The sequence below is a fragment of the Scyliorhinus torazame genome, chromosome 13 (assembly GCF_047496885.1).
Source record: "Scyliorhinus torazame isolate Kashiwa2021f chromosome 13, sScyTor2.1, whole genome shotgun sequence".
In the NCBI taxonomy this organism is placed as follows: domain Eukaryota; kingdom Metazoa; phylum Chordata; class Chondrichthyes; order Carcharhiniformes; family Scyliorhinidae; genus Scyliorhinus; species Scyliorhinus torazame.
Window position 1 is genome coordinate 219,977,893 of NC_092719.1, and position 15,998 is coordinate 219,993,890.

General features: G+C 57.7%; 1 protein-coding gene across 2 annotated transcripts in view; it reads right to left on the bottom strand.

The window, feature by feature from the left end:
• Window positions 1–1,088: 1,088 nt before the first annotated feature.
• Window positions 1,089–15,998, bottom strand: part of LOC140388630 (phosphatidylinositol 4,5-bisphosphate 3-kinase catalytic subunit gamma isoform) — a 190,898-nt gene continuing 175,988 nt past the window's right edge. Inside the window, exon 12 of one of the 2 annotated variants that reach the window (XM_072473079.1) lies at window positions 1,089–1,281. In XM_072473079.1, the coding sequence (XP_072329180.1) occupies window positions 1,217–1,281 (65 nt within the window). In that variant the 3' untranslated portion in view covers window positions 1,089–1,216. The remainder of the gene's footprint in view (window positions 1,282–15,998) is intronic. The other variant, XR_011934233.1, reaches the window with a different exon arrangement.

The following is a 15,998-nucleotide window of genomic DNA, read 5'->3' on the forward strand; positions in this document are numbered from 1 at the left end:
GGAGAAAGGATTCGGCTACACGGGGGCTGAAGAGCCTTTGGAAAAACAGAAACAAAGTCAAACTCAAAGAGAATCCGTTCTCCGCACTGGGAGGTGACATTGCTCAGGAAAGGCTGGACTCCCTGCTCTGGAGTAGACCAGCCTGACGGGAGGACCAAATAAGGATCTTTCGGGTAATGGATGAGTTTGATGGGGTAGATTTAGAGAAGATAGTTCCCAGATTCTTCACATCAAAGCTGGCAGAAGTGAGACCCGGGGGGGGGGGGAGCGGGGGGGGGGGGGGGGGGGGGGGTAGTGTCATCCAGTCGGTGGGGAGCACGTGTCCCATTTTCGGCAAAGGTCCATTTTCGGCAAAGGTCACTGAGAAAAGAAAAGGGACTGTATTTTCCACAGCCCCTTTCTCAACCTCAGTCCACTTTACAGCCAACGACAAACATGTCGAATTGCAGCCGCTGTTGTAATGTTGGAAGCACGGCAGGCAATTTGGGCACAGCAAGATCCCACTAACAGCAATGAGATCATGGCAGCACCGAGGGATAAATATTGGCCAGAGCCCCGGGGAGAACTCCCCCCCCCCCCCCCCCCCCCCCCTCCCCACCCCCCACCCCGCTCTTCTTCAAAATGGTGGCTGTGGGATCTCCATATTCCTCTGTGAGGGAGACAGGACGCCCACAACCAAAACACGACCAAAGACATCGAAATAATGAATGAGGTAATGTTTCTTATGCCACTGGCTCCCGCACAGGGGCGGCACGGTAGCACAGTGGTTAGCACTGTCACTTCACAGCTCCAGCGTCCCAGGTTCGATTCCGGCTTGGGTCACTGTCTGTGCGGAGTCTGCACGTCCTCCCCGTGTGTGCGTGGGTTTCCTCCGGGTGCTCCGGTTTCCTCCCACAGCCCAAAGATGAGCAGGTTAGGTGGACTGGGCCATGCTAAATTGCCCTTAGTGTTCAAAAAAGGTTAAGTGGGGGTTACTAGGGTTACGATGGAGGTGTGGTCTTTAGGCTTATTACTCTTTCCGAGGGCCGGTGCAGGCCCGATGGGCCAAATGGCCTCCTGTAAATTCTATGATTCTACGACTTGCCTGTAGAGCTGCTTCTTGTATTCGGGTTCATTGTCAAGCTCGTTCTTGCCCTCTGGCTCCTCCCTCGAGGCCCAACTCTGGGAGCCTGGGCCGCCTGCGCCTGACGGGGATTCGCTGCCCCTCCTCCACTCTTCAATGTTCATCCTCGCCTAGGCCAGTTCTGGAAGGTTCCAGAGAGAGCTGGAAAACGTCTCCACCTAACAACAACAATTTGGATTTACTTATGATGTTAACAAAGTAAAATTTCCTCAAAGCTGCTCTCCGCAGCGACATCACCAAATAAAACGTGACACGGAGCCTGTGAAGAGATTATCAGTGGAGGTGGTCAGAGGTTTGCTCAGAGCTGGGTCTTCAGCAACATTTGAAGGAGAGATGGAGAGGTTGAAACAGGGGCTTCTAGCACGTAGCACCCAGGCAACAGAAGACAGGACCATAAACAGGGGAGTGGTTAAAACCAGGGTATGAATTAAGAGAAGCGCAGATAGATATCTTGGGGGGGTTGTATGGCTGGAGGAGCTGACGAAGGTAGTGAAGGGGAAGGTCATGGAGGGATTTGAAAACATTGTACACAGTGCCATTACGGTTGACTCTTAAATGCCCTCTGAAATGTCCCAGCAAGCCCCTCAGTTAAAACCGCTACAAAGTCGACAAAAACAGACGTACCACAAGGGGCCTCATGCTCGGCACTAGAAATGACAACGACAAACCCAGCTCTGCCGACCCTGCAAAGTCCGCCTCACTAACATCTGGGGGCTTGTGCCAAAATTGGAGAGCTGTCCCACAGACTAGTGAAGAAACAACCTGACTTGGTGATATTCACGGAATCATACCTTACAGACGATGTTCCGACACCACTATCAACATTCCTGGGTATGTCCTGTCTCACCGGCAGGACAGATCCAGTAGACATGGTGACACAGTGGGATACGGGAGGCAGAGAGTAGCTCTGGAGCCCTCAATATTCTCTAGAGCCCATGCAATCTCATGGCATAAGGCCAAACATGGACATAGAGACCTCCTTCTACATGCTACACGGATAGATTCCATACAGGTCTAGCAACACTCCATCCACCATATTCAATATTCACTCCCTCCACCACCGACACACAGTGGCAGCCGTGTGTACCATCTACAAGATGCACTGCACTGACTCACCAAGGTTCCTTAGACAGCACCTTCCAAACCCACGGCCACTACACCTAGAAGCAGATACCTGGGAACCCCACCAGCTGGAGGTTCCCCTCCAAGTCACTCACCGCCCTGACTGGGAAATATATCACCGTTCCTTCACTGTCACTGGGACAACATCCTGGAACTCCCTCCCTAACAGCACAGTGTGTGTACCTACACCGCAGGGACTGCAGCGGCTCAAGAAGGCAGCTCCCCCCCCACCTTCTCAAGGGCAGTTAGGAATGGGCGATAAATACTAGCTCACTCACTGATGCAGTAAGAATGAATTGAAAAATTAACTTAGTGAAACCATCCTGAGGCGCTTCAGACAATCACTAACAGGCAATACCTTTACTAAGTGCAAAGGAAACATGTTGACAGAGTGTGAGAGTGCCAGCCACTGATCCTGGAGTGCCAGCCACTGATCCTGGGAGTGCCAGCCACTGATCCTGGGAGTGCCAGCCACTGATCCTGGGAGTGCAGCCACTGATCCTGGGAGTGCCAGCCACTGATCCTGGAGTGCCAGCCACTGATCCTGAGAGTGCAGCCACTGATCCTGGGAGTGCCAGCCACTGATCCTGGGAGTGCCAGCCACTGATCCTGAGAGTGCCAGCCATTGATCCTGAGAGTGCCAGCCACTGATCCTGAGAGTGCCAGCCACTGATCCTGAGAGTGCCAGCCACTGATCCTGGAGTGCCAGTGAGGTACCCTCAATAATGATGCTTCGAGATTAAACTGTAAAGAAGGCTTTATTAGGCTAATAACTATGCTGACAGATTTGGACGAGAGCTGACTGCTATACAGACCATGAGGCAGGCCTTTATGTATGGCTCACAGATGGGCGGAGCCAGAGGCGGAGTCCCCAGGGTTCCAAGCCTGGTCTTAAAGGGGACATCACCTTACATGATGATAAGGCCGTAACCGTTCATCACATTCACCCCCTGTTTAAAAAGGAGTCCGGCGGGGGTGAAGTGCCATCATAGGTCCATCCGTCTCGGCGGCCGGATCGTCCTCCTCGATCTCCTCAGTTCGGGCGGTGGTGCGGCGGGCACGGACGTCCCGGTTGAGGGCACATCCGGGAGCTCAGCGGTCGGAGCTTCGGTCCGGGTCGGGGCAGAGGAACTAGGCAGGGCCGGGGGTAGCGGAGCCGGAGCCGGCGGGGTGTGTAAAGGGGGGGCGCAAGGGGGGGCGCACGGCATGAGCTCACCAACGGGTGGTAGGGCCGGAAGGGGGTGTGTTGTAGGGGGCGACGGGTCCTGCAGGGGAGCGGCGCGAGAAGGGGCGTCTGTGGTGGAGGATCCAGCGGGCGCCAGATCCCGGAGGGAAACCGTATCTTGCCTGCCGTCGGAGTACTCCACGTAGGCGTAACTGGGGTTGGCGTGGAGCAGTCGGACCTTTTCAACTAGGGGGGTCCGTTTTATGGCTCCTCGCGTGCCTCCGGAGAAGAACAGGTCCCGGAGTCGTCAGCCAAGGTGGAAGCGAGACCCCGGAGGTAGACTTCCTGGGGAAGAGAAACAATCGCTCATGAGGGGTCTCATTTGTGGCCGTGCAGAGGAGTGACCTAATGGAGTGTAGGGCATCGGGTAGGACCTCCTGCCAGCGGGTGGTTGGGAGATTTCTCGACCGCAGGGCCAGAAGGACAGCCTTCCACACGGTCGCGTTCTCCCTCTCCACCTGCCCGTTTCCCCGTGGGTTATAGCTGGTCGTTCTGCTCGAGGCGATGCCTTTGCTGAGCAGATACTGACGCAGTTCATCGCTCATGAACGATGTACCCCGGTCGCTGTGGATATAAGCAGGGAAACCGAACAGGGTGAAGATGCTGTGCAGTGCCTTAATCACCATGGCTGAGGTCATGTCGGTGCAGGGAATGGCGAATGGGAAGCGGGAGAACTCATCGATGACGGTGAGGAAATAGGCATAACGGTTGGTGGACGGGAGGGGCCCCTTGAAGACCACGCTCAGTCGCTCAAAGGGGCCCAAGGCCTTCACGAGCCGAACCTTGTCTGGCCAATAGAAGTGCGGTTTGCACTCCGCACAGACCTGGCAGGCCCTGACCATGGCCTTGACCTCCTTGGTTGAGTAAGGTAGGTTGCGGGACTTGATGAAATGGACGAGCCGGGTAACCCCCGGGTGGCAGAGGTCATTGTGGATGGCTTGCAGGCGGTCCTCCTGCGCGTTGGCGCATGTGCCGCGGGACAGGGCATCTGGGGGCTCGTTGAGCTCCCCTGGACGATACTTGATATCGTACGAGTAGGTGGAGAGTTCGATCCTCCACCTCAAAATTTTATCGTTCTTTATTTTGCCCCGTTGCGTGTTATCGAACATATAGGCGACCGACCGTTGGTCGGTGACGAGGGTAAACCTCCTACCGGCGAGGTAGTGTCTCCAGCACCGCACAGCCTCCACAATGGCTTGTGCCTCCTTTTCGACTGCAGAGTGTCGAATCTCGGAGGCGGTGAGGGTTCGGGAGAAGAACGCTACTGGTCTGCCTCCTTGATTGAGGGTAGCAGCCAGGGCGATGTCTGATGCATCGCTCTCTACCTGGAAAGGGATGGTTTCGTCCACTGCGTGCATGGCGGCCTTGATGATGTCGGCCTTGATGCGGTTGAAGGCCAATTGGGCCTCAGCCGAGAGGGGAAAAGTGGTGGTCTTTAGGAGTGGCCGGGCTTTGTCCGCATACTTGGGGACCCACTGGGCGTAATAGGAGAAAAGCCCCAAGCACCGTTTGAGGGCCTTGAGGCTGCGGGGGAGAGGGAGTTCCTTAAGGGGGCGCATGCGGTCGTGGTCGGGACCTAGGACCCCGTCTTCCACGACATAGCCGAGGATGGCCAGCCGGGTGGTGTGGAAAACGCATTTGCCCTCGTTATAGGTCAGGTTAAGGGCTCGGGCGGTCTGGAGGGACTTTTTGAGGTTAGCGTCATGGTCCTGCTGATCATGGCCGCAGATGGTGACATTGTCCAAGTACGGGTATGTAGCCCGCAAACTGTACTGGTCGACCATTTGGTCCATCGCCCTTTGAAAGACGGAGACCCCATTTGTGACACCAAAGGGGACCCTGAGGAAGTGGAAGAGCCGGCCGGCTGCTTCGAAGGCAGTATAGGGGCGATCTTTTGGTCGGATGAGGAGCTGGTGGTAGGCAGATTTGAGGTCGACCGTGGAAAAGACTCGGTATTGGGCGATCCGATTTACCATTTCCGCAATGCGAGGAAGGGGGTACGCATCAAGCTGCGTGAATCGGTTTATGGTCTGGCTATAATCCACGACCATCCGTTTCTTCTCCCCGGACCGGACTACCACCACTTGCGCTCTCCAAGGGCTGTTGCTAGCCTCGATGACCCCCTCTCCCAGTAAACGCTGGACCTCTGACTTGATAAAAGCCATATCTTGGGCACTGTAGCGCCAGCTCCAGGTGGCGACGGGCTTACAGTCAGGAGTGAGGTTCGCGAAGAGAGAGGGGGGTGCGACTTTCAGTGTCGCAAGGCAGCACACCGTGAGGGGGGGCAAGGGTCCGCCGAACTTCAGTGTCAGGCTTCGTGCTGCACTGGAAATCCAGTCCGAGCAGCAGGGGGGCACAGAGGTGAGGGAGGATATAAAATTTGAAACGGGTGTATTTGGCACCCTGGATCGAGAGATCCGCAATACAGTACCCCGTGATTTGTACCGAGTGGGACCCAGATGCGAGGGCTATGGTTTGGGATGTGGGCTGGGTGCGTAGGGAGCAGCGCCTTACCGTTTCAGGGTGGATAAAGCTCTCCGTGCTCCCGGAGTCGAAGAGGCATGCAGTGTCGTGCCCGTTGACCTGGACCTGCATCATGGAGTTCTGCAGGTGTTTTGGCCGAGTTTGATCGAGGGTGATCGCACCCAGTCGCGGGTAGTCGGAGTCGTAAAATGGCGCTGCCGTTGGTCGCACGTGTCGGGTCGAGAAGATGGCCGCTCCCATGATTCGCACGAGGCTGATGACGCATCAGAAGAGGGCGTGTCGGGCGGTGCGCAGCAGCATTGCGAGGCCTGCGGGCCTGGGAGCCCGATTTTCGGGCCGGCTGTTCTCTGTTTTTCTGGCCCCTGGGTTCTGGCCCAGGCAGACCCTCGCAAAGTTCCCTTTCTTCCCGCAGTCGCTGCAGATCGCGGAGCGGGCTGGGCAGCGTGGGCGTGGGTGCTGGCCCTGCCCGCAGAAGTAGCAAGGTGTGCCCCCATGGTGAGCGGGTCGCCGCGTGGCGCAGGCCTGTAATACGGGCGAGTCTGAGGAAGTCCGGGGGGGCTGGCAGAGTCCGCGGGGTACGTACCCAAGTTATGTCGGGCCACCTCCAGCGAGGAGGCGAGCGTTCGCGTCTCCTGGAGGTCTTTTGCCCCGTTTTCGAGCAGTCCTGCCGGATGTAGGTCGAGCGGATGCCGGACACGAAAGAATCTCTGATGTGCAGGTTCATATGGACTTCCCCTGTCACATCCTGATGGTCACAGTCCCTGGCCAGCACGGTGAGTTTCTCAACAAACTCGCCGAGCGATTCCCCCGAGCGCTGCCGGCAGGTAGAGAGCAGATGCCGGGCGTGCACCTCATTGACGGGTTTGACAAACCGCTTGCGGAGCAACTCAATCGCTTCCTCATAAGTCGTCGCCTTTTCGAGCGTGGCGGAGATTCTGTGACTCACCCGGGCGTGGAGTAGACGCAGCTTGCGTGGCCCCAGGATGGGAGTCTCTGCGGAGTCCAGGTAGGCCTCGAAGCACCACAGCCAGTATTTAAAAATTTCCTTTGCCTCCGGCGTTCGTGCTTCCAGATTGAGCTTCTCTGGTTTTAGGCCTGCGTCCATCCTGAATCTAGTTTAGCCTAATAAATTGAGGTACCCTCAATAATGATGTTTAGAGATTAAACTGTAAAGAAGGCTCTATTAGGCTAATAACTATACTACAGCTATGGACGAGAGTTGACTGCTATACAGACCATGAGGCAGCCCTTTATGTATGGCTCCCCGATGGGCGGAGCCAGAGGCGGAGTCCCCAGGGTTCCAAGCCTGGTCTTAAAGGGGCCATCACCTTACATGATGATAAGGCCGTAACCGTTCCTCACAGACAGGCACTGATCCAAGGCTCAGACTAGTGAGGGCTTCGCTGACCAGTATATTGTTGTCAGTTTGGTGATTTATAAATAAAGTTTACCTATGATTGTTCGACCTTCGCTCAGTCAGGCCTTTCTCCAGTGTGCACCATGTAGATATAGGAACTGAAGGAGGCCCATCAGCCCGTCAAAACCATTGCACGGCAACAGGAGGCGGCCATTCAGCCCCTCAATTGTTCCACAGGACTGGGAAGAGGATATTCAGCTCCTTGGGTCTGATCCCCCAGTGAACCGGATCAGTATTTCAACCCCATTTATCATCTTTTGCTCCATATTACCCCTTCATCACCCCCTTACCCAACAACAACATCTATCATTCTCAGTTGCCCCGCCCTCAGCCTCAACAGTTTTTCTGAGGGAGGGAGTTCCACATTTCTCCCGCCCTTTGTGTGAAAATTGCTTTGTGACATCAACCCACCCTGCCCCCCTCCCCCACCCTGCCCCCCTCCCCCTCCCCCACCCTGCCCCCCTCCCCCACCCTGCCCCCCTCCCCCTCCCCCACCCTGCCCCCCTCCCCCACCCTGCCCCCCTCCCCCTCCCCCACCCTGCCCCCCTCCCCCACCCTGCCCCCCCTCCCCCTCCCCACCCTGCCCCCCTCCCCACCCTGCCCCCCTCCCCCACCCTGCCCCCCCTCCCCCACCCTGCCCCCCTCCCCACCCTGCCCCCCTCCCCCACCCTGCTCCCCTCCCCCACCCTGCCCCCCTCCCCCGCCCTGTCTCCCACCCTGCCCCCCTCCCCCACCCTGCTCCCCTCCCCACCCTGCCCCCCTCCCCCACCCTGCCCCCCTCCCCCACCCTGTCTCCCACCCTGCCCCCCTCCCCCACCCTGCCCCTCCCCCTCCTGTCCTCCTCCCCCACCCTGCCCCCCTCCCTTCCCCCCTCCCCCACCCTGCCCCCCTCCCCCACCGTGCCCCCCTCCCCACCTAGCCCCCTCCCCCACCCTGTCCCCCACCCTGCCCCTTCCCCACCCTGCCCCCTCCTCACCCTGCCCCCTCCCCCACCCTGCCCCCCTCCCGCACCCTGCCCCCTCCCCCACCCTGTCCCCCACACTGCCCCCCTGTCCCCCACACTGCCCCCCTCCCCACCCTGTCCCCATCCTGCCCCCCTCCCCCACCCTGCCCCCTCCCCCACCCTGCCCCCATCCCCCACCCTGTCCCCCACACTGTCCCCTCCACACCCTGTCCCCCATCCTGCCCCCCTCCCCCACCCTGCCCCCGTCCCCCACCCTGTCCCCCACACTGCCCCCCTCCACACCCTGTCCCCCACACTGTCCCCCTCCCCCACCCTGTCAGCCACCCTACCCCCTCCCCACCCTGTCCCCCTCCCCCACACTGCCCCCTCCCCACCCTGCCCCCATCCCCCACCCTGCCCCCTCCCCCTCCCTGTCCCCCACCCTGCCCCCCTCCTCCACCCTGTCCCCCACCCTGCCCCCCTCCCCACCCTGCCACCCTCCCCCACCCTGCCCCCCTCCCCAACCCTGCCCCCCTCCCCCAGCCTGTCCCCCACTCTGCCCCCCTCCCCCATCCTGTCCCTCACCCTGCCCCCTCCCCCACCCTGCCCCCCTCCCCCTCCTGTCCCCCTCCCCACCCTGCCCCCCTTTCCCCCTCCCCCACCCTGTCCCCCTCCCCACCCTGTCCCCCACCATGCCCCCCTCTCCCACCGTGGCCCCCTCCCCACCCTGCCCCCCTCCCCACCCTGCCCTCCTCCCCCTCCCCACCCTGCCCCCATCCCCCACCCTGCCCCCCTCACCCACCCTGCCCCCTCCCCCACCCTGTCCCCCACCCTGCCCCCTCCCCACCCTGTCCCACTCCCCCACCCTGCCCCCCTCCACCACCCTGCCCCCCTCCCCAACCTGCCCCCGTCCCCCAACCTGTCCCCCTCCCCCACCCGGACACCCTCCCCCCCAGACATCCTCCCCCCCCGGACCCTCTCCCCCCCCCCCCCCCCCCCGCCCACCCGGTCTCCCTCCCCACCCTGCCCCCTCCCCCACCCCATCCCCCTCCCACACCCTGCCCCCCTCCCCCAACCTACCCCCCTCCCCACCCGTTCCCCTCCCCCACCCTGCCCCCCTCCCCCCACCCGGACACCCTCCTCCACCCTGCCCCCCTTCCCCACCCTGCCCCCCTCCACCACCCTGCCCCCCTCCCCCACCATGCCGCCTCCCTCACCCGGTCCCCCTCCCCACCCTGCCCCCCTCCTCCACGCTTCCCCCCTCCCCCACCCGGACACCCTCCCCCCCCAGACCCCCTCCCCCACCCGGACCCTCTCCCCACCCGGCCCCCCTCCCCGCCCCCCCAACCCGGTCTCCCTCCCCCACCCTGCCCCCTCCCCCACCCCGTCCCCCTCCCCCACCCTGCCACCCTCCCCACCCTGCCACCCTCGCCCACCCGGCCCCCCTCCCCACCCAGACACCCTCCCCCACCCTGCCCCCTCCCCATCCTGCCGCCCTCACCAACCTTGCCCCCCTCCCCCACACCCGGCCCCGCTCCCCCACCCTGCCTCCCTCCCCCACCGGTCCCCCTTCTGCCCCCGTTCCGCCCACCCCATCCTGCTCCCCTCATTCCACCCTCACTGTGCCCCCCCAGGCCACCCCCCACCCACCCACCCTGCCCCCCTCCTGCCCCTATGACTGCCACTCCACCCTGTCCCCACTCGCTCCTCCACTGCCCACCCACACTATCCCCCTCCTATATCCCTCATGGCCCCCGTGCCGCATCCTCCACCCCCCCCCCCCCCCCACCCAACCCACTTCACAGCTCCAGGGTCCCAGGTTTGATTCCAGCTTGGGCCACTGTCTGTGCGGAGTCTGCACGTTCTCCCCGTGTGTGCGTGAGTTTCCTCCGGGTGCTCCGGTTTCCTCCCACAGTCCAAAGACGTACAGGTTGGGTGGATTGGCCGTGATAAACTGCCCTTAGTGTCCAAAAAGATTTGGTGGGGTTACTGGGTTATGGGGATAGGGTGGAGGTGTGGCCTTAAGTTGGGAGCTCTTTCCAAGGGCCGATGCTGACTCGATGGGCCGAATGGCCTCCTTCTGTGCTGTTGCGAATTTCTGTGAAATTTCTTCACTCTTCACTTAAGGACAGCACAAGTGGCTAGCACTGCGGCTTCACAGCACCAGGGTCCCAGGTTCGATTCCCCGCTGGGTCACTGTCCATGCGGAGTCTGCACATCCTCCCCGTGTGTGCGTGGGTTTCCTCCGGGTGCTCCGGTTTCCTCCCACAGTCCAAAGATGTGCAGGTTAGGTGGATTGGCCATGATAAATTGCCCCTAGTGTCCAAAAAGGTTTGGAGGGGTTATTGGGTTACGGGGATATGGTGGAAGGGAGGGCTTAAGTGGGTCGGTGCAGACTCGATGGGCCGAATGGCCTCCTTCTGCACTGTATGTTCTATGTTCTAAGAGGCGGGTGAATCTGTGGAATTCTCTCCCACAGAATCTGTGGGGGCTGAGTCACTGAATATTTTTCAAAAATTAAATCAACAAATAGAACATAGAACATAGAACATTACAGCGCAGTACAGGCCCTTCGGCCCTCGATGTTGCGCCAACCTGTGAAACCACTCTAAAGCCCATCTACACTATTCCCTTATCGTCCATATGTCTATCCAATGACCATTTGAATGCCCTTAGTGTTGGCGAGTCCACTACTGATGCAGGCAGGGCATTCCACGCCCTTACCACTCTCTGAGTAAAGAACCTACCTCTGACATCTGTCTTAAATCTATCTCCCCTCAATTTAAAGGTATGTCCCCTCGTGCTAGACATCACCATCCGAGGAAAAAGGCTCTCACTGTCCACCCTATCCAATCCTCTGATCATCTTTACGCCTCAATTAAGTCACCTCTTAACCTTCTTCTCTCTAACGAAAACAGCCTCAAGTCCCTCAGCCTTTCCTCATAAGATCTTCCCTCCATACCAGGCAACATTCTGGTAAATCTCCTCTGCACCCTTTCCAATGCTTCCACATCCTTCCTATAATGCGGCGACCAGAATTGCACGCAATACTCCAAATGCGGCCGCACCAGAGTTTTGTACAGCTGCAACATGACCTCATGGCTCCGAAACTCAATCCCTCTACCAATAAAAGCTAACACACCCTACGCCTTCTTAACAACGCTCTCAACCTGGGTGGCAACTTTCAGGGATCTATGTTAATGGACACCGAGATCTCTCTGCTCATCCACACTGCCAAGAATCTTACCATTAGCCCAGTACTCTGTCTTCCTGTTAATCCTTCCAAAATGAATCACCTCACACTTTTCTGCATTAAACTCCATTTGCCACCTCTCAGCCCAGCGCTGCAGCTTATCTATGTCCCTCTGTAACTTGTAACATCCTTCCGCACTGTCCACAACTCTACCGACTTTAGTGTCATCTGCAAATTTACTCACCCATCCTTCTACACCCTCCTCCAGGTCATTTATAAAAATGACAAGCAGCAGTGGCCCCAAAACAGATCCTTGTGGCACACCACTAGTAACTGGACTCCAGTCTGAACATTTCCCATCAACCACCACCCTTTGCCTTCTTCCAGCTAGCCAATTTCTGATCCAAACTGCTAAATCACCCTGAATCCCATGCCTCCGTATTTTCTGCAGTAGCCTACCGTGGGGAACCTTATCAAACGCTTTACTGAAATCATATACACCACATCAACTGCTTTACCCTCATTCACCTGTTTGGTCACCTTCTCAAAGAACTCAATAAGGCTTGTGAGGCACGACCTACCCTTCACAAAACCGTGTTGACTATCTCTAATCAAATTATTCCTTTCCAGATGATTATACATCGTATCTCTTATAAACCTTTCCAAGATTTTGCCCACAAGATTTCTAGAGGCACCAACGGGAATGGGAAGAGGGCGGGAGTGTGCCGTTGAGATTAAGGATCAACCCTGATCGCATTGAATGGCAGAGCGCTCAAAGGGTCAAATGGGCTCTGCTGCTGCTCGTTTCTGCGCTCCTCTACATTGCCACCATTAGTGGAAATAAAAGCAGAGGGCGAGGCCGACGAGCCCGTAGCGATAGTTCAGCCATCCAATCAGAGCATGACTGAGCTGCTCCCGAACTCCACACACCCAACATTCTCCCGGACACCATCACCAAAAATTGCTCAATCTCCGATTTTAAACTAACAATTGACACGGCGATGTTTTCCATTTGTGGAAGAGAATGTCAAGTTTCCACCGCCCTCAGTGGGCAGAGGTTTTCACCCCTGCAAGGTTGGGTTTGAATCTTTCGGCTCTGCCCCCAGTCTGAGGCACCTCAGCCAGTGCAAATACTTCCTGCTTCACAACCCGATCGGGCCCTTTATACCCGGAGAGCTTGGGTCAAATCACCACCTCACCTCCAAATTCCAGAGAATCAGACTGGTGTCAGCTCTCTTTGTAATTTAACCCTTGGTGTCCCAGGCATCATTCTTCTAAATCGATAGTGCATCCCCTCCGATTGGGGAGGTTTTGTGGCGCCATCTTTGCCTCCGAGCCAGAAGATCTGAGTGCGAGTCCCACTCCAGCATGCCAAGGAAGGTAGGTCTGTAACATGACCAAACAGGCAACTTGCAAGTCTTTCCAACACCACACCAAGTTGGACTGCCGATGTGGATTTGATTAGTGCCAACAGCATGGGGTTTGATCCCTGTTCCGGACCTGCTGGCCTTCCCTACCCCACTGGCGATCGTGGTGCTGCGAGTTCACAGAATTGTCTGTCTGTCCCGACTCCCCAAACGAGCACTGTGCCTTAGTGCCGTTCCCCTGCCTTGTCCCCGGCACAGTGTTTCCATTCAAATAATCATCTAATCCCCGCCTGAACGCCTCGATTGAACCTGCCTCCACCCCACTCTCAGGCCGTGCATTCCACACCCCAACCACTCGCTGTGGGAAAAGTTTTCTCCAACATCACATTCGCCTCTTTTGGAAATCACTTTAAATCTCTGCCCCTCTCATCCGTGATCCTTTGACGAGCGGGAACAGTTTCTCCCCGTCCACTCTGTCCAGCCCCCTGATGATTTTTGAACATCTCTATCAAATCTCCTCTCAGCCTCCTTCTCTCCGAGGAGAACAGTCCCAACCTCGCCAATCTATCCTCGTCACTGAAGTTTCTCATCCCCGGAACCATCCTTGTGAACCTCTTACCCACTCTCTCCGATGTGTTCACATTCTTCCGATAGCGTGGAGCCCAGAACTGTGCCCAATATTCCAGCTGAGGGCTAACTTGTGTCTTGTATAAGTTCAGCATAAGGTCCTTGTTCTTGTACTTTGCGCCTGTTAATAAACCCCAGAATGCTCTGTGCTTTATTACCTGCTCTCTCCACCTGCCCTGCCACCTTCAATGATCTCTGCACAAAGACATCCAGGTCCTGTTCCTCCTGCACCCCTTCGAGAATTTTACCCCTTATGTTATATTGTCTCTCCATGTTCTTCTTCCCAAAATGAATCCTCCGCACCTCCAGGGGCTAGGCCGGCCCTGGAGAGATTGGCGCCCCGCCAGCCGGCAGGATAGGGGTCTGGCGGCACGGCAACCGGCGGCGAAGGGCCACCGCCGGCCGGCGCGAGTCAGCGCATGCGCGGGAGTGCCAGCAGCTGCTGACGTCATCCCCGCGGATGCTCACATGGAGTCACTTCCGCACCGGGAATGGCGGATGACCACGGCCTCCGGTGCGGAACAATAGAGTGCCCCCACGGCACAGGCCCGCCCGCGGTTCGGTGGGCCCCGACCGCGGGCCAGGCCACCGTGGGGGCACCTCCCGGGGCCAGACCCCCCCGGGACCCCCCCAATAACCCCAGAGGCTGCCCGCACCGCCAGGTCCCGCCGGGAAGGGACCAACTCTAATTTACGCCGGCGGGACCGGCTACAGGCAGGAGGGTCTTCAGCCCATCGCGGGCCGGAGAATTCAGGCGGCCCCCGAGCCCATTGAGTCGCGCCGGACCCCGCCATTCTCCGAGGCGGGCGGCGCGACTCACGCCACGCCGGTTTTTGGGGGGCGTGAGAATTGGGAGGACGGCGGGGACGGGATTCACGCCGACCCCCGGCGATTCTCCACCCGGCGGGGGGGTCGGAGAATCCCACCCCTCCAGGTTACCATTGTCTTTTATTCCATCAGCTTTAACTTTTCTCACTGGTCTGTTGTGTGTGGCTTTGTATCGAATGTCTTCTGAAAGTCCATGTGCACCACATCAACAGCACTACCCTCATCGACCCTCTGTTATCTCTTCAAGAATCTCCAGCAAGTGGGACTTGCCTTTGAGCAAAGGACTGAAGAAGATTCCATCTGACCTCCTGTTGCACCGTTGAAACTTTAACTGGCAAAAATACCCCACCCAGCATGGCTCTGAGGCCGATATAGGCCCAAGTGCCACCCCTGAAAGTTGTGCCAAGTGATCTATTCCAGAGTGGTGTGCAATTGATAACTTTGTATCTGGAACTGATAGATTAGGGCAGCGCGGTAGCGTAGTGGTTAGCACAGTTGCTTCACAGCTCCAGGTTCGATTCCGGCTTGGGTCACTGTCTGTGCGGAGTCTGCACATCCTCCCCGTGTGTGCGTGGGTTTCCTCAGGGTGCTCCGGTTTCCACCCACAGTCCAAAGATGTGAAGGTTAGGTGGATTGGCCATGATAAATTGCCCTTAGTGTCCAAAATTGCCCTTAGTGTTGGGTGGTGTTACTGGGTTATGGGGATAGGGTGGAGGTGTTGACCTTGGGTAGGGTGCTCTTTCCAAGAGCCGGTGCAGACTAGATGGGCCGAATGGCCTCCTTCTGCACTGTAAATTCTATGATTAGTTTTGGAGCCAAGGCAACTGGATGGGGTTAAGATAAAGATTTGCCATGATCTCATTGACAGACAGGTCAGCCTCGGAGGGCTGAATGGCCTCGTCCTGTTCCTTTGCCGTTTAGATGTTAAGGGCTTATTATATGAAAGAATTTTCCTCCAAAAGCTGGGACTGAATATTTCCAAAGTGGGATTTGTGTTGAGTGAGGCGATCCAGGGTCAGAACGAGGTGGGGGGGGGGGAGATGGAGTTAAGATACGGGTCAACCATGATCTAAATGGACGGTGGTCGAGGTTTGAGGGGCTGAATAACCTCCTTCTGTTCCGGAGACCCCCAGCAAACAAGGACCTGTACCCCAGCCAGCTCTGCTGATGGATCTGTCCCCAGAAACTAAGGATTTGGACCCCATGATCCAGGGACTTGTGCCCATCAACCAAGGACCTGTATCCCAGCACTGATGGAATTGGACCTCAGAACCCTCTGCAGAAACCATGTGGTCAATAGAATTGAGAAAAACATCCCTTACCTCTGGAGGAGCCGAGTTAAGAATCTGCGAGCTGGTGCCTCACTATGATTACAATCGCCAATTCAACGCAAAGCCGCACACTCAGTCATCAATAATACAGTAAACAATTGTGCTGTTAGGCTGAAATGTTCAAGATTGCTATCAGCTCTGTGAAGCTCTTAGATGTGGTTAATCACAATCGTTTCTTCTTGCCTGGTCCCATTATTGAAGTAATGACTGATGTGGCATCTGGGGAATGTGTGTATTGAGATTTGACATCCTGGCTGAACAATGAGTCAGGGCTGGATAAAGAGACGAGCTCGGTGCACAGCAACACTCTGCGGCAGGGGCGCACAGCACTGGGAAAG